General features: G+C 35.4%; 1 protein-coding gene across 1 annotated transcript; it reads left to right on the forward strand.

The window, feature by feature from the left end:
* The first annotated feature begins 18406 nt into the window (after nucleotides 1–18406).
* Nucleotides 18407–20541, forward strand: LOC101901458 (protein snail). The gene has a single exon (XM_005179461.4). It carries the CDS (start codon nucleotides 18636–18638, stop codon nucleotides 19881–19883), a length of 1248 nt encoding a protein of 415 aa, XP_005179518.1. The 5' UTR covers nucleotides 18407–18635; the 3' UTR covers nucleotides 19884–20541.
* Nucleotides 20542–22348: the final 1807 nt, after the last annotated feature.

The raw sequence follows: 22348 nt of genomic DNA on the forward strand, positions 1-22348 counted from the left end.
AATTATAGATCAATCGAAGCGAAAGTTAGCATGGGGCTAGAGCTTTGGGCTGGGCTGCAGCTTTCCAATTTTGATGGTCATCGGGTAATATTTAGTGGTTGAAATAGACCATAGCATTAGTGATAAATAAAAGTAAAATTTTCCATTATACCACCAATATTTTTAATGCCGGCTAAATCACAAATAGACGAATAGGTCAATTCTGACCGTTACGTAGATGCCGATAGTAAAAATATCTGATATATAGCGAAATATATACTATGTATATGTACAAAGGAAGGGGATGTTAGCTAGAATGCTTATATCTCAAGAATGGCTGGACCGATTTTGACAAATTTTGTAAATTCGTCTCCTGTCATTAAATGCTCTCCTGTCATTAAAGGCCAATAATGATGGTAATTTAGATTTTGTAGTATTTTGTGACATTTTTTTATTTTTTAATATTTTTTATTGCATGCGATTTGTTCAATTTGGCTTTCAATATTTTGTAATATTTTTTCACCTTACAATGGGCTTGGGCTCGGAAGGGATAGGCCTATTGTTTTCAAAGATGTCCGCAATATATTAGGGGGTTGAAATGGTCCAACAACTAAAAATTTTCCTGATTTTGCAGCCATTATAAAGGTCACAAATAGAAACCAAAGGACACGAAATCTCGCATAAAGTTAGAGTTTTGGATAGCGGGTACAATAAATCACTTTGTGTGCATTACCTACAGGCGATATCCGAAATATACAAAAGGCGAACTTCTGGTTTTTTTATGCTGATTTCGTTGACGAATGTAGCTAAATATCGTAGACAAGCAAATCATATAGATGAGTCTAAATTTGGAGATACAGAGGGGCTTCTTGCTTTTGGAGATGATTGCAAAATATTTAGGGGTTCAAATTAACCAAAAACAGAAATGTTTTTCCGATCACACAATTGAAGCCAATCGACACGCCTGTGAAGAGAGTTAAGGACAGGGAAGAATTCTAGAATTTTGGATGACCATTGGATTATATTTAGCTGTAAAATGGACTACAACAACTAACAGCCCGGCGGAGTGCATAAATGTTGGGCAAATGTCCGTAGTCAAAATCCTAATTTCAAAAGCGAAATCTTGCAAAATGGATTTGGACATAAGGGGCTTCCAACATATTGTGGTGTTGTAGGGTATAACATAGTCGGCCCCGCACAACTATAGCCTTTGCTTACTTGTTTTTTAATGATTTTGGGGGCTATAATGGGATTTTTACCAAATACTTTTTAAAGTCTTGCAAAACAATAATTGGAATTTTGTACCAAAATGTATTTTAGACTTTTAATCGTATTTTTTCCATTAACATTTTTGTAAAATAAATTTCAAAGTTAGCTTTTAAGAATAACACTGTGCTACACAATTGAAGTGTTTGGATAGTTATTGGGAAAATCCAACATATTTTGAAATTAGAGCTAAAATAGTAGATACTTGTATCGGCGTTTTGAAAATTTATATCGCAAAGCAACTAAATAGCGTGGAAAGTTTCTCACTTTTGGAAATTTTCGGAATAAGATACCTTGGAATGCGAATATATAGTATCTTCAGCAATATTCCAGATTATGATACAAAAATTTGGTAATCTTAAAGCCTCAAGCTAGTATATAAAAAGTATTTTTTGAATATGTGGTTCTTAAATCCCTTGGACCGGGATCGTACAAAATGATTTTTCACAAAATTATGGTATAGGTTTAGAAAACGTCAAAAGACTAAATTTTATCCAAACGCCAGTAATTCATATATAGGGTGAGATGAAAAAAAGGGCTAACAACTTCAGATTGCTGTCATTTCTAAGCCACTCGACCGACAGCTGTTAAAATTATTCCAGTGACAGCTCACTATATTATTTACAAGTCTAGAAAAGCATTTTGGGTGAGAACTTTCCAGAAAAAAAGAGTTATTCGTGATGGATTTCAAGCGTGATAGTGTGATTTCTTTATATTTGGCTGGAAAACCACAAGTGGCTATGGTTAGGACACTCCAGCATTTAAATGTGAATAAATATCTTGTGTCTCGTACCATCGCTCGTAACCGTGATACTGGTAGCGTAGTCCGACGTCAAGGAAGTGAACGGAAGAAAACAGCAACATCAGCAGAAATGGTTCGAATAGTAAAGAAGCGACTTGATGGAAACCCGAGTCGCAGTAGCCCAAAATGGCTCGTGAGCTGAACATATCGCAATATTCCATTCGGCAAATATTGAAAAATGAGCTCGGGGTAGAGCCATTGAAATTCCAAAAAGTGCAAGAACTTACACCACAACAGAAAGAAAATAGACTCAAAAGAGCTAAAGAGTTGCTTCGCTTGGCCGAACATGGTAAACTGCCGAATTTGGTTTTCTCCGATGAGGAAACAATCATTGTCCAGCTGTTTGTAAACAAACAAAATGATCGTGTTTATATCCCAAAGATGTCAGTAGAAAATGTGCACCTTTGGTTGGCCATCAGAACTCAAGCGCCAGCCATGGTGATGGTGTGGGCCGCCATGACAGCCGATGGTCGCTGTTCGCTCGTACTAATCGACCGTTGCATCAGAATAATGCCGAATGTTATCTCGAAAATATTCTGGAGGGTGTATTAAAGCCTTGGGCACGCAAATATTTTGGCCGTAGACCTTGGACATTACAACAGGACTCAGCACGCGCCACCCAAAAATGGTTACAAAATGCGGTTCCTCGCTTCATTTCCAGCGCACAATGGCCACCAAAATATCAAGTATTTTGGAAAGCAAGGTAGGCACTAAAAAATACCAAAGTGTCGAAAACCTCAAGCAAGCGGTTGATGATTTGTGATGCGGCAAAGATGTCAATAGTGTCACAAATATAAACCAAAGGTCACGAAATCTCATATCAAGTTTGAGTTTAGGACAGAGGGTAGAATGGACCACTACTTTTGTGCGAAAAAATACCAACATTTCCATTCTACCGAGACGCTGGAAATAACTTACAGGCGAAATCCAAAATACACAAAGGTGAACCTCTGACCTTTTTTGGTTTGACCTCATTACGTTGACGAAACGAGATACAGAGGAGCCTCTTGAAATGAACCAAAAACAGAAAAAATGGTCGGCTCCGCACGATTATAGCCTTTGTTTTTTTGTTTTTTTTCATATAATTCGTATCGAAGTCATATCATGCACTTCACTATACAAGGGTAGTTCAATAAGTTGCATTATTTTGGCATGGAGATAGTTGATGATAAGTTTGTTTTTTAATACAAAATAAAAGATATATTGTTAATAATGAAAAACAATATAAGCTAAATGACCACCACCTTTGGGATAGATGTCAAATGTCATCTCAGTTCAATCCAGTTTCCAAATATCTTGAGTTAGCGATATATGGGGATATACCGAAACGTGTACGGATAACAAACTCCGTTGGAAATTGGTTTCAGAATACTTTAAATAGTATCGGGACATTATGTCCTATTCCAAAAAGTGAACTGATTTCAATTTCTTAAACGAAGTCGATATCCGCATAAAAAATCCTAAGTAGCAAGTTATAGCCAATACTGCTGAAAATTTCGTCACTTTTTGAGATACCTCTAATAGGTCGATACTATTGCAAACCCATTTAACTCGAGAATATAAATTGATGTTGAGCAAAATCTCAGCCAAATCTTTGAGTTCTTATGGAAAGGTGTATCATAACGAATCATACAACAAAAGCAAATACACATATTGTTCCTACGATTCCATCACATCTGCAATATTCTTTTGAAAACATGAATCTCTTGTCGTTTGAAAACAAAGAATATTTCTTTTTGTTCAATTTCCCAAAACAATGGAATTTAAGACAAGGTGCAAAAATAGGATGGAACTCATTACAAAAGAAACAAATCAAATGTAGACAAGGTGAAATGGAGAATAAAGAAAACACCCTCTACACCGAACAGAACAGAAGGCTCTTGCAGAAAGGAGCATTTGCCAAAAACATTTTGGCAAGTGTCCTAGTTTCGAGAAGAAAGAATGAGGAGAGAAGGAGAGAATGAGAAATTGTATGTTAGAACGAAAAATCCTGTAGACTAAAAGAAGAAGATGTAAAGAGTAAAAGAGAATAAATCAGGACACCTGCCCTAATACAATTACAACGAAACGAAGTGATTTTTATGAATGAAATTCCATGCCAAGAATTCATTGGAAATTTTCGGAAAATCCCATTCATACATAGATGAGGAAATTTTACCAACTCATGGATAATGAGCAGAGGTTTTTGTTTGCAAAGATGTGATTACGACAAGTACCATTTTACTGCTCTGCAGGTACCAAAACCACACTGATCGAGATTCCTGTGTGCCGTGGCTGTTTGCTCTGCAAACCAGGTCATTATCCTAATCACATAACGACAAGTGGCGTGTGTCAACACAGGCACACACAGAGAGCACAAATTAGGTATAAAAATCCAAAGGATAATGGTAATAGGGGAAATCTCGGGAAAGGAGAGAGATAATTGGAAAAAAGTGTTGGCGGAAATTCCCATACTCATGAATGAGTCACAAATGCGTACCTGAGTCCTTGCGGGGGGATCATAAACAAATTTCCGCGTTCTTTCCTAAATGTATAACACATAGATAGAGCGCGGTTGTGCGGAAGACGAGATGATGATTAAAGTCACCAACATTGGATCGTAAATAAATATGACGGCTATTATAATTGGATTTTCCTGAAAATGGGAATTTTCACTAAGTGATTTCCAGCCAGGTAGGCACACATGTTTTTAATTACCAATTGTCGCTTATCCTGATTATCATCAGCCTAATCAAATGGGGAAAGTTTGTGGCCTTATCAGGTATTCGCTCTGTGTTTTTTTGCAGCCCGATAGGGATTTATTCGAGTGTTTGCCAAGTGATTAAAATGTGATTAAATAATCGAGTGACTTTTGTAATTGGATAATTTGGAAATTTGTCAACAATGGTTTTTTGTTTTTGGAAATTCTTCCAAATTGCCGGATGTGCTTAGCCAAGAAAATGTACTTGCCACTTAGATGAGCGGAGTTTTTTTTCACGAAAATTTCCTTGGCCATAGGAAATCCCTTAACTTATTTTCCCATAGAGGGGGAAAATCACTTTGCTCTGTACTCTCCCAATTTCCAGAGAGCGAGGGAGAGACAGAGCGTGCGCGAAACACTACTATTACGCATTTATGCGGGAAGTAAAATATTTTCCCATCACTCCTAATGTGGTTTTGTTGTAGGTATAAATACCCACATTCAATACGGAAATAGGAAAATTTTCAATTTGTATTTTGCAAACAATTTTGGAAATTACTTCTTCCCACGCAAATGCACCACATTGATTCCTGAATGCGACATAAATTTGTGGGTTTTGTCATCAACAGAATTTTTAAAGGTTCCTGGGTTTTGTTGCAGCGATCTCGTGTTTTTCTCACGTGAATTATGGGGGAATTTTGATTTTTCATCTCGATGAGAATTTCGGCCGTGGCATGTTTTTAAAGTGGGTTTTTAAGTTTTTATAGAGGCTAGTTCTAGTTTCCCAAACGTATTATTTGGGTTTTAGAGTGATGGACAGAATGTGTGAAATGCAATGAAGTCATAGGGCTGAATTATCCGGAATATTAAATTTTGTATTTTACATTTTAGAGGAGGGTCAATTTAAATTAAAGAATATAATTTAGGTCGATATTAGTTTGGTAAATGTTTATAGAAATAAATATTATATTGAAAAATTAATTAAATTAATAGAATTTAATAGAATATCGAAGAGGTGAAATTTATTTTTTGGAATTGGATCCCTTAAATCTACTTTAAATATATTCCTGCGGATTTCATTTTTTTAATTGTGAAAAAAATTCTTATAGAACAGAGCAATCGTAAGTGATTATAGCTCAGTAAGTCCTTCAAATTTCCAAGGGAAATTTTGGAATATTCTCTTAATTTCTTCATATGAATTTCATATCAATAGCAGCCTAGCTAATTTTACATTTAACTTTGACCTTTTCACAAATCTTGACACTTTTCAAAATGTTTATTTATAAAGAATATGGGATATGTAGGGTCTGAAATTCTTCCTAAATATGTATAGTCAAACTTTTAAAAGGATGACAAAATTTTGGATAGTGCATTTTTTATTTGCTCCATACAAAGGTGCCCCCGATTTAAGATAGTTTAAAAATGTTAACCACACAACGGAATTAGCTATAACTTGGTATTAAGGGCGCTCATTTAGTGCGACATTTCGGCATAGCGTACAGTCCGACGTTAGGAATTTTGATATTATTAACCAAATTATGTGTTACAATGAGTGTAATTAACTTTACACTCTCAATTAAATCACAGAACACTCCTAATTTAATCAGAGAACTACAAAATTGAGAGAACATAACATTTCAACTCTCTGTCAGGACCTGTTTTAAAGACTCTTTCCGATTTCAAGTATTTGAAGAGTATCGCTTGTTTTTATACCCTCCACCATACTATGGAGGGTATATTAACTTTGTCATTCCGTTTGTAACTCCTCGAAATACTCATGTCAGACCCAACAAAGTATATATATTCTTGATCAGCGTAAAATTCTAAGTCGATTTAGCGATGTCCTTCTGTCTGTCTTTCCGTCTGTCTATTGTAATCACGCTATCTTTCGAATGAATTGAGATAGATGGCTAAAGTTTTGCACACATGTTTATTTTTCCAGCAGGCAGGTTAAGTTCGTAAATGGGCCATGTAGGTCCACGTTTTAATATAGCCCCCATATAACGGTACCTCCCGATATTCGGTATTTTGATGATTTTAGCGACATTATTCACCGGAATTGTTTCAAATTTGGTATTTGAAGTTCCAAATGGATACTACACCCTAAGATAGAAAATTGTCTGTGCAAGTCCATGTCTTCGTATAGCCCCCATATAACGGTACCTCCCGATATTCGGTATTTTGATGATTTTAGCGACCTTTTTCCCGGAAGTAATTTAAAGTTTGGTATTTGAAGTTCAAAATGGATACTACACTCTAAGACAGAAAATTGTCTGTGCAGGTCCACGTATTCGTATAGCCCCCATATAACGGTACCTCCCTATATTCGGTATTTTGATGATTTTAGCGACATTATTCACCGGAATTGTTTCAAAATTGGTATTTAAAGTTCGTTATGGGAACTACAGTCTGTGACAGAAAATTATCTGTTCGGGTCCAGGTCTTCGTATAAGCCCCATATATCAGTACCTCCCTATATTCGGTATTTTGACGATTTTAGGTACAATACCAACCGAAATTGTTTGAGATGTGATATTTGAAATTCGTAATGGATGCTACAGCCTGTGACAGAAAATTGTCTATGCTGGTCTAGGTCTTCGCACAGCTCCAATTTAACGGCACCTCCTTATATACGATATTTTGATGATTTTAGCTACATTATTCACCTTTTATTTCAAGTTTCGAATTTGAATATGGTAATGGCTTATGACAAACAATGTGTATGTATGTCCACGTCATATAGACCCCAATATAACGGCTATATTCGGTATTTTTAAAATTTTAACAGCAGTTTTTAAGGACTTTATTTTTTGAAAATTTCCAAATTCGTTGCAAATGGTGGAGGGTATTAAAAGTTTGGCCCGGCCGAACTTACTTGTTTTTAACTTGTTAACTCTCTCAATTTACAATTTTTGCTATTTAGAGTTCTCAATGGATATTTGACAAATAGCAAAAGTGTTAGATACAGGCCCATATTACGATGTAGTCAAGGATTTTTACATATTATCCAATGTTTTCATTTCCTCATGGCGAGGATATTCAAAAATAGGCCTCTACAAACTAATTGTCTTGAATTTTTTAGTTCAATACAATTTTCTATCTTACTTAAAAATAGCGCTTTGTGATGTTTTAAGAAAATTAATGTGATTTTTTCTAGGAATTTAATACTATCCGAAGTTCTTTACATCATCTGAGTTATGACGAAAGCCAAAAGTATCAGCCAGCAATAATTACGATTAGCATTTCATCAAACTGTTTGGATTTTCTCACAATGACAAAATAATGATTCTCCAATTGCAGCAGAGCGACATTTAAAAAAATCCTCAAAAACTAATTTGAATAGATTTGGTTACACTAACTCGAAACCAGATCATTTTAACAGGCAGACATTCACACCAGCAGCAGCAGCATCATCATCATCAGACACTCACACACACCCCACTTAAATATGCGAATATTGACACATATTTCCCAATTTCAGATACCGATTCCCCAAAACATCCCATGGACGAGCAATGACAAAAACAATCACAAGACAATACAATACTGCCATACCTCTGTGAACTTCTTAGAGTTCCACGGAACAACAACAGATGTAGACATGCATTGAGTTACGATATGACACCCTACATAATTCCATCATACACACAGATGACGATGTCGTCAACGATGCGACGAAGAAATTAGGGTGCCATCAGTGGTGGTTTGATGCTCAACACGATCGAAAAGAAAAGAGAAATGCTGGGGCTATCTGCAACAATTTTCTTCTCACACTTGAGAATCTCCTGTGTGCGTCTTGTACCTTTTGTTTTGATCACCACTGCGTAAATGGGGAAAACCACCCCGAGTATTGATGGAAATTTTTTCTTATAGGAATTTCATTTTGGGAAATTTTCCCAAAAATAGACAAAAGGTAGTTGGTTTTGTGTGGGGAAACACTGTGGGAAATGAAACAACACACCAGCAGCAGCAGCAGAGGTGACTGATACCTGCATGTGTGCAGTGAGGCAGTCTTTAATGACAGGGCAGCGACCGTGTGCTCTTCTCCATAACGTTAAAATTTGGAGTGCTAAAGAGAAACATAAATGGGGTGTATTTGAGTGCTAAGTAAGAATATATTTCTTACCCGCCAGTCACCTAGCAACTCACTCCGTCACTTATATACTCGACTGTTGGCTGATAAATGTAAAATTATGATGGTGGCATGTGCTGCCCATCAAAGACCCGGTTGTGGAGTTTATTTTGATGTTGCCTATGAATGACCAAGGTTATGGTCTAATGACTAGGGTTGGAAAAAGAAACATAGTTTTAAGTTTTTCTTTCACACCAAAAACAAAGGGGGTGTTGATTTTGTCTGCATGACTGACAGTGGAAATGGCGTTGGAAATAAAATTACTGTCGGTAAAGTGAAGCTTTCAAAATGGTGTTCAAAGAAAATGCGACCAGTGGAGGAAGCTTTGAAAAATCTTGTATGTCCATATTATGATGATTTTGGGGTTTTGGAAATTCGTACTAAAAGATAACACAAAGTACTAAAAATTGAATACTTTGCATTGGACAAAAAGAATGAGAATGTCCGTCCGTCCGTCTGTCCATGTATTTTTGTAAACAAAGTACAGTTCGCATTTATTGCCAGATGAAATTTTGCACAAATTATTTGTTTGACCCAAGGACGAACCTTATTGAAATTGGAGATAATCGGTCAAAATTTAGATATAGCTCCCATATATATCTTCGTCCGATTTGCCTTTTATTGTGCACCAAACGTGTAATATCAGCCGGAATAGTATGGAATTTTGCACGTACGATCAGATTGGACCTGAAAATAAGTATGCCAAATTTGATCGAAATCGGTTCAGATATAGCTATAGCTCCCATATATATTGTTCATCCGATTTGTTATATTTTTCCTCCGCAGTCGTAATATGCACTCTGTAACAACAATATTTAGAGAAATATATAAAATACAGCTCAGAAATACATTTGCTAATATTTATCGAGATCGGTTCAGATTTGGATATAGCTCCCATATATAACTTCGTCCGATTTACCTTTGAGTGTGCATCAAACGTCTAATATTTGCCCAAATGGGATGAAATTTGGCACTTACGACCAAACTGAGTCTAGAATCTAGTATGTCAAATTTGGTGAAGATCGGTTCAGATATAGCTATAGCTCCCATATATACTGTTCATCCGATTTGTTATATTTGTTGCCCACAGCCGTTATATGCATTCCGTAACAACGATATTCAGCGAAATATATCAAATACATCTCAGAAATTTTATCGAGATCGGTTCCGATTTGGATATAGCTCCCATATATATTTTTATCCTTTTTCAAATTAATTGTGCACCAAATGGGCAATTTAAGTCCGAATTTAAAAGAATAAAATGCTTCGGCGTATTTAGTCTTTTGAACTTCAAATTATAATTATAATCATAGCGTGTATGATAGAATTCTCCCATAAAAACTTTTAATTGTTATGCGGAGCTCTTCTAAATTAGCAAAGTGGTGTATCATCATATCATAAAGTCGGCCCCGCCCGATTTTAAGACTTTCTTTGCTGGTTTATATTGGGTGAAAGGGGCAAAGATATAATTCTGAAATTTGATATTAAGATTACTGATAGTATCTGTGTTTGAGATTAGGCGATGTTTTGAAAAAGAAGTCCTGCATTTGTACGGATCGTACTAAATGGTGCTAAATTTGACATAGGGTGAAGGAATATACCTGAAATCCTTAAATTTGATATCTAGGTCTCTTTTGGTATCTAGGTTTGAGATATAGAGGTGGTTTTGGAAATGTGTACCATAATTGTTCGAAAAGTACAAAGTGGTAACAATTTGGGCATTGGTGAAGGGATAATATTTTCGAAAAGCACTAAATTGGGCATTGGGTGAATAAATAGGGCTGAAATCCTTAAATTTGATATAGATTACACTACTGGTGTTTGTTGTTATTGTAAGAAGATGGTTTTGGAAATATGTACCATAATTGTTAGAAAAAGTGGTACTAAATTGGGTATTGGGTGAAGCTATAGAGCTAGAATCCCGAAATTTGATACTGAGGTGTATGTTGGTCTAGGTTTGAGATATGTATGTGGTTTTGGAAATGTGTACTATAATTGTACGAAAAATATTAAATGGTACTACATTTATGTTCTGTATGGTGCCTATGTCGGGTATTTGCAAGCGGAATGAGAAAATTTGTATACCCACCATTTTAAGGCTATGAGATAGCTTCATTATCAAATCGGATGGTAGATAGACATGGAAAGACAGATGATGGAAGAACCTGAAAAATCGACTTAAAATTGTTGGCTAAATTCGAAGAACTTGTGCCAAATTGTCCCATGAATAATATTTATAAGAATGTCGCCAAATAAAGTTACTAAAAATTTCTTAATTACATGAAATCTGAATAGACTAACGTGTAGTAATAAGATATGGGAATCTATGCCAATGCTAGAAATGTTGACGTTGAACTTTTTTTTTATTTTTTAAATTGCTATCCAATTTTAGAAAGCATTCCTCGAATCCTGGGTTAGGCTTTCGGTACCGAGAGTTTTAAAAATTCTTTCTTTCCAAATCATTTTAAATACGGCTCTTCACTCTGAAATCAAAGTTCAATTTATTATTTTTTAATTGCTATCCAGTTTTAGAAAGCATTCCTCGAATCCTGGGTTAGGCTTTGGGTATCGAGAGTTTTAAAAATTCTTTCTTTCCAAATCATTTTAAATACGGCTCTTCACCAATCAATGTGTAAGAAAATCACATGAGAGAAAAGAGTACTTAATATTCTTCGCAATCCTAATCTTACTGCCACGTTTCCCATCTACAAAGTAGACAATAAGAATCTTTCACCAAAAATATGAAAATCGACACATTTGGATTAGCTAAAGTCAATCTTGGTTTAGAGGGATTTTCTTGATCCGAATAGGATTTCCAAAACGGCCGCCATGGAAATAACAATGACGACAAGGGGTTTTACGTATTTTCAAGTGACCAAGAGGAAATGGATTTCCGGCAAATATGCGGATAAGGATTTTAATTAATATCGAAAAAGTCTACAATGTTGTTTAAATCTCTAATCGGTAATGGGGCTTTATAAAAGCAGAGTTTAGTATTTTCAAGACTGATCGTTGAAGGAATGTCCATAGCAAATATTTGAAATATCTTAATCATTTATACGTTTCGGCACTGTTGGTAGGAATTTTTACAAATTGTGGAATTTAACTAAGACAGTTTGGGTATATCTTCGATGAAAACCCGAAAAAATATGAAAACGTAGCGGGGAAATATTTAATATAAATATTTCCCAAGTTGGGTAAACTTTGATGGTAATAACCAAGGGCTTATTTACTTGAAAATTAAATAAGGGAAATTTCCGGAAATGTTAAAATCCCAGCACAATAAACACCTGAACCTTTGACGAATTTTGGTTTTTTTCCATGAGGATTATAAAAATAAGATGATGCAAGCCCTTAGTACATGCACTGGTTTTTATAAATGAAAACAGGAAAAGTCCAAATGGAAAATAAAAATATCAACTAAAAACCAAAGCAAAACAGAAGAATTTCCCAAAAAAAAAACCACCTGAGTATGCGAAGATGTTGGGCAATAATAATAATGCATATATTTTTTATATACCTGATAAATAACTTGGGGAAAATTTATTACTAAGAAAACCGGGAATTTCCTCTTTGGATTAGTATTTTATAATATTTTTTATCATTTATCATGTCGATATTTCTGAAATAATCGAAAGTGGAATTTTAGGAAATCATGGTGTTAATAACATAAACCTTTGTTAAGCTATTCAAAATACTGAAATTGCATATTAGAAAACCATGTATTATAAAAACCATGCAAAAATAAACTTAAACACTAGTTTTAAGGTATAAAATTTTATTCAGATATTCACAACAATAGTTAGAAGTCCCCTTATGTCCAAATCCATTTTGGAAGATTTCGCTTTTGAAATTATGTCACCAGCTACATTTGCCCAATATTTACGTATACCGTCGTGCTTTTAGTTGTGTGGTCCATTTTATGGTCATCCAAAAGGCTAGAATTCTTATCTGTCCTTAACTCTCTTCTCAGACGTGTCGATTGGCTTCAATTGTGTAATCACGATTTTTTTCTGCTTTTGGTTCATTTGAAACCCTAAATATTTTGCAAGAGGCCCTTCTGTATCTCCAAATTTAGACTCATCTATATGATATGCTTATCTACGATATTTGGCTATATTCGTCAACGAAATCAACATAAAAAGCCAGAAGTTCGCCTTTTGTGTATTTCGGATATCGCCTGTACGTAATGCTGGTATTTTTTCACACAAAATTAGTGGTCCATTGTACCCGCTGTCCTAACTCTAACTTTATGCGAGATTTCGTGTCCTTTGGTTTCTATTTGTGACCTTTATAACGGCTGCAAAATCAGGAAAATTTGTAGATGTTGGTCCATTTCAATCCCCTAATATATTGCGGACATCTTTGAAAACTATAGGCCTAGCCCTTGTGAGCCCAACCCTACCCTTGTGAAAATTTTCGTGAGGATCGAACGATAATTGCAATCTGTATATAATAACCCCAACCTGTGTTGTAAGGTGAAAAAATATTACAAAATATTAAAAGTCAAATTGAAAAAATCGCATGTGATAATATGAAAAAATTAAAAAAGTATCACAAAATGCTACAAAATCTAAATTAACATTATTATTGGCATATTTTTCTGCGATTTTTTTAGATTTTATATTTTAATGACAGGAGGGCATTCTGAATTGACAAAATTTTTTAAAATCGGTCTAGCCATTTTTGAGATATAAGCATTCTAACTAACATTCCCTTCCTTTGTATATACACATTGTGTATATTTCGCTATATATAACCGATATATTTACTATCGGCATTTACGTAACGGTTAGAATTGACCTGTTCGTCTGTTTGTGATTTCGCCGGGATTAAAAATATTCGCGGTTTAATGGAAAATTTGATAAAACTTTTATTTAATACAAATGTTGTGGCCTATTTCACCCACTAAATATTACCCGATGACCATCTAAATTGGAAGAGTTCTGCCGAGCCCCAAACCCTAGCCACATGCTAACTTCCGCTTTGATTGGTCTATAATAGCGACCTGTAGAGCAATTGCAAAATCAGGAATTTTATGATGAATATTATGCAATCATCTCCAAAAGAAATAGGGTTCTATTCTGACCCTAGCCCCACCTCCATTCTAAATTTCGTGAAGATCGGACTATAATTGCGACCTGTTGAGTGATTATAAATTAACATGGACAGACGGACGGACATTATATTACACTCCAGGGATGAATGCAATCAAAAATATTTCGGGAAATCAAATGGTTAAAACCGAATTCTTTGTATATTTTAGAAATTTGTCAATCAAAATAAACACAATTTTGTCTTATTTAGATAGGGGCTAAATTGGATTGATGAAAACTGAAAAGCGCCAGTAAACTCGTTTTAAATTTCAATTCTTATTTCCACAATAATAATCAAGTAAGCAAAGGCTATGGTCGTGCGGGACCGACCATGTGATACCCTACAACACTACAATATGTTCGAAGTCTCCTTATATCCAAATTCATTTTGGAAGATTTCGTTTTTGAAATAATGTCAAAGAGCCCTGCCCAGATGTTACCCTTAGGTTTTTTGAGTCGGAGAATTTGGCTAATATTTACGCACTCCGTCGTGTCAGTGATGCCAATTTGGTGGTTTTCCCGCTACTTGTGGTGATTTTTGACGCATAAAAACCACTGTTTAAGAGTTATAGCGATTTTCTATTTTAAATCGCTACAGTAGCGAGTTTGGCTGTTTAAGGTAGGTAGGTTGTTCCGATTTTACGCAAAATTGTTTATCGTTATCACTTTTAAGGCAAACCAAGCCCATATAAGGTTGGACAAGAAGACTACTTGTAACAACAATTTGAAAATAAACCTATTAGTTGTCCACTATTGTGATTTCACATTGTTTAAATTTCAAGCTGCAAACTCAGAGATTGAATTACTAGCCGACCTTTTATAAGCCTTTTAAAGAACATTTCTATGTAGATGTTGATGAGTTTGGAAATAAACTAAGAAACATTTGTGTAAGTGTGGGTGAGATCTGTTCTTCTTTTTGATGAGGTCTTGTTGATGTGAAGTTTGATTACCCCTGCGTTTTTGTTTGATTTATGTTCAAGTCAGATTAAAAAAACTTGTATTTATTTTTAAAATATATCAATTGAATTATTTAAAATTAATTGAATATATGTATAATTTTTCCCCTCTTTCTGCGTAATGAATGATTATTTTTGCCGTTTTTATAAATTTTCTTAGTGTTTGTTGGTCTAAGTCAGTTGAGATTTGTGGTGGTATTTTACAATGTTATTTAATCTTTGTCAGTAGCGATTTTTGATGGTTTTAAAAAAAAAACTTATCTGTAGGGGTTTTTTACGTCGGAAAAGTTGCCATCCCTGCGTCGTGTTGCATTCAAAACAATTTCGCACGAAAGTTGTGGTCCATTTTATAGTTAAATAAAATCCAATAGTCATCCAAAATGCTAAACTTCTTCCCTGTCAGAAGAGAGTTCTTCTGATGCGAAATTCCTTGTCAATTAGTTTTCAGTTGTGGCCTATATAGGGTCTACAAAATTAGAAAAATTTAATTTTTAGCCCATTTGAACCCCTAAATGTACATCTTAAGAACAATAGGCTTTAATTTTGACCCTAACGCTACCCCATGCAATTTCGTGAGAATCGGACGATAATTGCGACATACCCTCAATGCATAGTGTTGAGGGGTGTAAAAATTTAGAAAATGTTGGTCAATTTCATTTTTAAAACAAAATCAAATAGTAGTGCAAAAATGTTATCTTGGCCTTTGACAGAAGCCTCAAGACCCTTCGAAATCGGGTCTCGCAACATAGTGGTACACTCCAACATAAGGAAATAAAAAATTGGAAAATGTGTTCGAATGCATTCGTTCGCCTGTGCTTTGACTTTAAAAAAATCAAAATATCGAATATCTGGTGGTATGACCTTATCGTAAAATGGACCTGTATCGCCTATTTTGGTACACTATGTTAAATATCCATTAGTCTTACAATAATTTAAATTTGGCCGGACACGGTTTCATTTTGTTCTATAATAGCTTGAAATTCTAAATAAGAATCCCAAACACCAAAGTAATGCCAAAGTATAGCTTTTTCCGTTGGAAAAATACCGAAATTTAGGTTATATACCGAAAAGTGGACCGATTTTGAATGAGTTGAGAACTCCAAATACTTAATCATAGCTGATTCCGTTTGGAAATGAGACCATTTTTGTTGGCATTTTTATACCTTATGGCCATATGGCAATAGAGGTTACATATCATTTGATATTTCGGAAACGTGCCTCATAGAAATAGCGGTTTTAGACCCTATGTTGTTTTTTTTACCAAATCCGGTTTAGGACATTTGACTTGGACTTGGTACATCGTATCTTTACTATCACTTTAATCGAGTTTGGAGATGAATAATATTAGTCCAATCCTTCTGAAATCTCCCTCACATAAGGGCAACATTTTCAGAGAAAAAAAATTACCTTGTAGAACAAGAATGGACCAACTCTTCAACTTTGGGCAAACTTTGCAAATCCTCATATTAATTTTCAGCATTAGATTAAGTGTGAAAATGGCACAATACGCACATTACCATATTTTTCAAAAATTATCACCAATCTCATATAAAGTATAGTCTAAATCTGGCATATTGTAATATTTATATCAGACTTGGTCCGATACGAAATGGAGAGTTTTGCGCTCTCAATTATAATCCATACTCCCAATTGTAGCTAATAACGTTGAAAAACGTGGTCAAATTCAGGTTTGTATGAAGGGGGTTTGGGGGGGTATGTTTTATCAAGAGAATTATTTTTTGCTAGTTCGGCGTCCCGAAATGTCTCGGAACTGCATTTCTCAGTTCATGGCTGGTATATTTTGTAAAAATCCAAAATTTTAATTTTTTAATCAAAATTGATTTGAAATTGAATTGATAGATTAAATATAGGAAAAACAGTGCCAAATTTGAGAGAGGCTTAAGGTTCCACAACATCAAAATCGGTCTACTCCTGCCCCTTCTCGTCGCCCTATAAATATTATTCAAACTCTAAAAAAATGTTATATCTCATGGAAAGTAAATGAAGTATTGAATTTCGTTCAAACTTGACACATCATAATATTTTTAACAGTCCTTGATTGTGTTAAAAGATGGGTAACTCCTACCTATATCTCCCCCGCAAAGGGTCGAAGTTTTGAATAAACATAAATCATGTAAAATGTTAACTGGATCACGGATATTCTTCAAAATTGGCATATTTCAATATTTCCATCAAAAGTAGATATAGGCTACTGAAATTCAAAATATTCTAGAAAATGTATAAAACATTATGAAAAATTGAAAATGGTTGAAACGTTTGCACGTCCTAATGTTTGTAACAAACTTAAGTTCCCACATCTTTTTCAAAAGGTCGAAATTTTGAATAATCATAACTTGCATAACTTCTTTGGGTAAATTTCAATATTATTACAAACATAAGATCTAGTGTCAAATGGCGCCCAACATGTTTTGCTACCTCTTCTACAAAAGTACAAAAGCGTTAAACCGACCGATATTTTCTAACTTGCTATAACAACCATTAAGATTTTTTAACACCTAAACACACCTTTTTGAAAATGTAAAAAAATAATTACATCCCTGAAACTTATCGCTTATGTGTAACAACTTGTCATCCATATTAACACTTTAGACGATCTAATGCAAGTAATATATCTTAACTCTCTCTCTCTCTGATTTCAAAAGTTTTCCTGCGTTTCGATCCTCAAAGCCAAATACCCACAGATAGCACTACATTTTGAAATCTACAAAAATTACAAAAATCACCCTCCTCTTCTTCGACATATTTTCTGCAAGATCCTTGAACAATTTTTGCCTTTGCTATTTTGGCACATGTCATATCGCCAGATTTGCAACAGATGATCGGCTATTGAGATATTGTAATAAGAAAATTTCCCTCCTTGCATATTTTGGGAAAATCGCCTGTTTTTCTCCCCCCACGTTCATGCGGTGCTGGTGACAATTTGATTCTTTCTGTTTTCCGCTTTTTACCTGACTTCCCACCGATCAACTAAACGTTGATGTTGTTATTGTCGTTTGTTTTTGTTGCTGTTTGTAAAATATCAAGAAGAATTTATGCGAGATATAACAAAACGATGTACGATTTCTTTGATTAACATCACATTGAGGGATTCTGGCGTATTTTCCATTTGTGAAATAAGAAAACTTCCCAATCACTCACACACACGCACACAGCCATGCACTGAGTAATGCACGCACATGCCATGCGAGATTTGTGCGTGTGTGTGCATTTTACTTCCCTCATTTGTGTGGTACGCTGAGTGCGTTGCACGGTGCCACAAACTCAGGTAGCCGAATGTACACCACCGGCAGCCCTTTTTGGGTGAAGTTACAAATTAAGGGAATGGGAAATTCTTTGATGTCAACAAGAATCCAAATAACAAGGGAACGAGAGAGAGGGGGAGAGAGAGAGCTAAGAGAACGTTTAATCAGTGTGTCTACGAAAATCCACCACCTTTTCTCCGTGTCTGCCGGATATAAAAGGAAGCGCAGAGAGCTAACCTGTCATAGCAACACAAACGCTCAAACTGTGAACATCATCAAGCGAACGAACTCAAATCAAATACGAATAAATTTTATTTTTTGATTTCGGAAAAATACGATCTAAATTCAGTGCATAACAACACGGATAAAAGAAGCAAAGCACACTCAACAACAACAATTTTTTGATTTCGGAATTTTGTTTTTCTTTTGACGTTTCATTAAAAAATAAATAAAACACAAACATGGCTGCCAACTACAAAAGCTGCCCATTGAAAAAACGCCCCATCATCTATGTCAAGGACGAACAGGAACTGCAACAACCCAAACAGGTCTACGAACAGATGGAAGCCTTGGCCCTGACCAAGCGTTCCCAAGCTGATGATCAGCCACAAGATTTGTCACTGAAACGCAAGGCTAACGACAGTTTTGAGGATTATGTCGTACCAGTCAAGCGTGAATGTGTCCTAAATCTTTCGAGCAAATCATCAGCCCAAGAAGCCAAGGTTACGTTCCAATCACCAGTCATGGATTTGTCCAACAGCTCGGCCATGCTGTCGCCACCAGCTGAAGTTGATTCCAGCATGGAATACCAACCCAGCGATATTCATTTGCGTGGCTTGACCGCCAACACCACCGGCTACACCACCAATCCCTATCAGTCGGCTTTTGTTATGGCTGCTGGCTGCAATCCCATGACTGCCCTATGGAATACCTATCAACCCAACTTGTCGGCCATCTTCCCCTCACCAGCTTCATCCATTGCCTCCGCTGCCTCACCCAGATCCAACTACAGTTATCAACACATTTCTCCACCATCCAGCCCTGGCTCCGACATGAACTCCGAACCTGAGGATCTTTCAGTGCGCAATGACATCCCCTTGCCAGCTCTCTTCCACATGTTTGATGAAACTCCCAGCCATAGCTCCGGAGTATCATCATTCTCCTCAGCCTCATCGGTGTATTCGCACAGCAGTTATACCAGCAGTGGATCCTCAGTCAGCAGTGGCTCCTCATCCAACTCCTCTCAGAATGCCAGCAAAAACTATCGTTTCAAGTGTGACAAATGCAACAAAATGTACTCCACCTCCATGGGTTTGTCGAAGCACCAACAATTCCACTGCCCTGCCGCTGAATGTAACCAGGAAAAGAAACAACATGCCTGCCAGGACTGTGGCAAGCTCTACACCACCATGGGTGCCTTGAAAATGCACATTCGCACTCACACCCTGCCCTGCAAGTGCCCCATCTGTGGCAAGGCCTTCTCGCGCCCATGGCTGTTGCAGGGACACATTCGCACCCACACCGGTGAAAAGCCCTTCCAATGTCCCGACTGCCCACGCTCCTTTGCCGATCGTTCCAACTTGCGTGCCCACCAGCAAACCCATGTCGATGTCAAGAAATACGCCTGCAAGGTATGCAACAAATCCTTCTCGCGCATGTCGCTGCTGAACAAACACACCAGTTCCAATTGTACCATTACAATTGCGTAAGCTGGAAATCATCGCAGCCCACCAAACTCGCCAACATTCCGCTGGAAAGGATATCATCGTTAACTGTTTGATCTTTTTTTAATTTTATATAAACCCATTTTTTTTATTTTTAATTTTAAACAACAAGCAAAACAAACAAACCTCAATTAGTTTTTAAAAAACCTCCCAGATTTTAAGGAAGACAATAATCTATCGTTTATAGAGATACTCATAGTTGTAAGCTTTTTTCTCTTCTATTTTTTTGATAGTCAATAAGTTGTTCTGCTAGAAACTAAGACTCAAAATGGTGCTATATCTTGTTATAGTATTTTATTTTTAGTTTTATTTTTTTTCGTTTTGAATTACAATAATTTATTTTGAATATTAATTTGAGTTAGTTTTTTTTTATTTTTTCTATTAACTTTAAGTTAGGCATTGAGTTCCCGGCTCTAGTCCTGTTTTATAAATCTCTCTCTCTATTTTAGCAAAACAAACCGAACTTGTAAATTTTTTGTTTATGGAAGACACAGCATTTTACCAAATTATTTTTTATTGATTTTATATATTTTAGTTTTATTAAGGAAATTTTTTATATATGTTAAAATAGTTGTTAAGTTATATATTTTTATACATGCAACAAACAAACAAATAAAATATTTTTTAAATTCAACAAACAAAATCATCTTCATTTCTTTTTATTCCAAAGTTATTTTTTCAGTTTGAAAATATAGTTATATAAAGGGAATACAACTATTTTAAACAATTAAATGGTATAAATAGTATCATTGGGATTTTTTACATTATTATGGATAAAAAAAGGCATTTAAAAAAGATGTAATATTGATTGAAATATGTCGAACTTCAGAACATATTTCTTACAATTTCAAAAGTCTTAAATGGAGCTTTTCATCGTTAAAATAAAAACCAGTAAAGACAAGTCGAAGGTCGAGCGGGCCGTCTTTATGATACCCTTACTACACCACTGTGTACATTTAGTAGAGCTCCCGTAACAAAAGAATTTATTTAAAGTAGATCATTGCACCTATCAACTTTTGATTTTAGAGTAGTTATAATTTGGTTTTAGAGGGAACTAATGTATGAGAGGAGTATTCATTTCTGAATCGAGATATAGACATTTTTATATATATTTTTTTACCAAATAACATTGCTATAGAGTGCTTCACTTCGAGAAGGATTATATAAAAACATGTAAGAAAGTATAACAAGTAAAAAAGCTAAGTTCGGCCGGGCCGGTTTTTGAATACCCTCCACCATTTGGAACGAATTTTGCAATTTTCAAAAAAAAAAAAAAAAAAAATAAATAAATAAATAAATAAAATCCGTTCAAAATTCTATTAAATATTGGGGTATAAACGACGACGTGGACCTGCATAGGCAACTTTTGTCATAAGCCATTACAATATTCAAATGCGAAACTTGAAAAAAAAAATTGTAAAAAAGCAGTAAGTTCGGCCGGGCCGAACTTTGAATACCCTCCACCATTTGGAACGAATTAGAAAAATTTCAAAAACAAAAATGAAATCCATTAAAAATCCTTTTAAAATCTTTAAAATATCGGAAGGTGCCGATATATGGGAACCTATATAGACAATTACCTTTCGGGGGTTAAAGTGCTCACAAAGAACTCCTTGTGTGGATTTTCAGGCAATACCATAGGAAAATATGGCTACTACAGCATAAAACAGAACATGGCTATGTAGGTCCACGTCTTCGTATAGCCCCCATATAACGGTACCACCCGATATTGGGTATTTTAATGATTTTAGAGACATTATTTACCGGATCTATTTCAAATTTCGCATTTCGCGTTTAGTTCGTAATGACAGAAAATTGTCTGTGCGGGTCCACGTCTTCGTATAGTCTCCATACAACGGAAACCCTGATATTCGGTATATTGATGACTTTAGCGACATTATTTACCGGAATTATTTTATATTTTGTATTTGATATTTGACGTAGTGAATACTACAGCCTATCCCAGAAAATTGTCTGTGTATGTTCACGTTTTATAACCCCCATGGTACCTCCCTATATTCGGTATTTTGATGATTTTAGCTACATTATAAACAGATTTTTTTTCAAACTTCGCATTTGAATATTGTAATTGCTGGTGAAAAAGTTGCCTATGCAAGTCCACGTCGTCTTATAGACCCTAATATACGGCTATTTTTAAGATTTTAAGAGAAAAGAATCGCAATTGTGACCCTTTAAAGGGGAGGTAGCAGAAGGGGTGGGCCGATATCTATCATCTTCACACCAGATCTTTTTTTCAGTAGAAATATTGGAATATGCGAAGCTTAGAAAGAATCCGATGTTTCTTTCGCATTTTATGAGAGATAAAATTATTCAACATTTTGAGACGTTGTGGGGGAGGTGCCAGAAGGAGTGGTCTGATATATTTCATTTTCATACATGATGTGCTGGTAATAATATTAAGATGTGCAAAACTTGAAGAAAATTGGACT

This window comes from Musca domestica, unplaced genomic scaffold, assembly GCF_030504385.1.
Source record: "Musca domestica strain aabys unplaced genomic scaffold, Musca_domestica.polishedcontigs.V.1.1 3, whole genome shotgun sequence".
Taxonomy (NCBI): domain Eukaryota; kingdom Metazoa; phylum Arthropoda; class Insecta; order Diptera; family Muscidae; genus Musca; species Musca domestica.

Bases quoted from the DNA above. Each gene is read 5' to 3' on its own strand.
- LOC101901458 (XM_005179461.4), top strand. From the start codon at position 18,636: ATGGCTGCCAACTACAAAAGCTGCCCATTGAAAAAACGCCCCATCATC.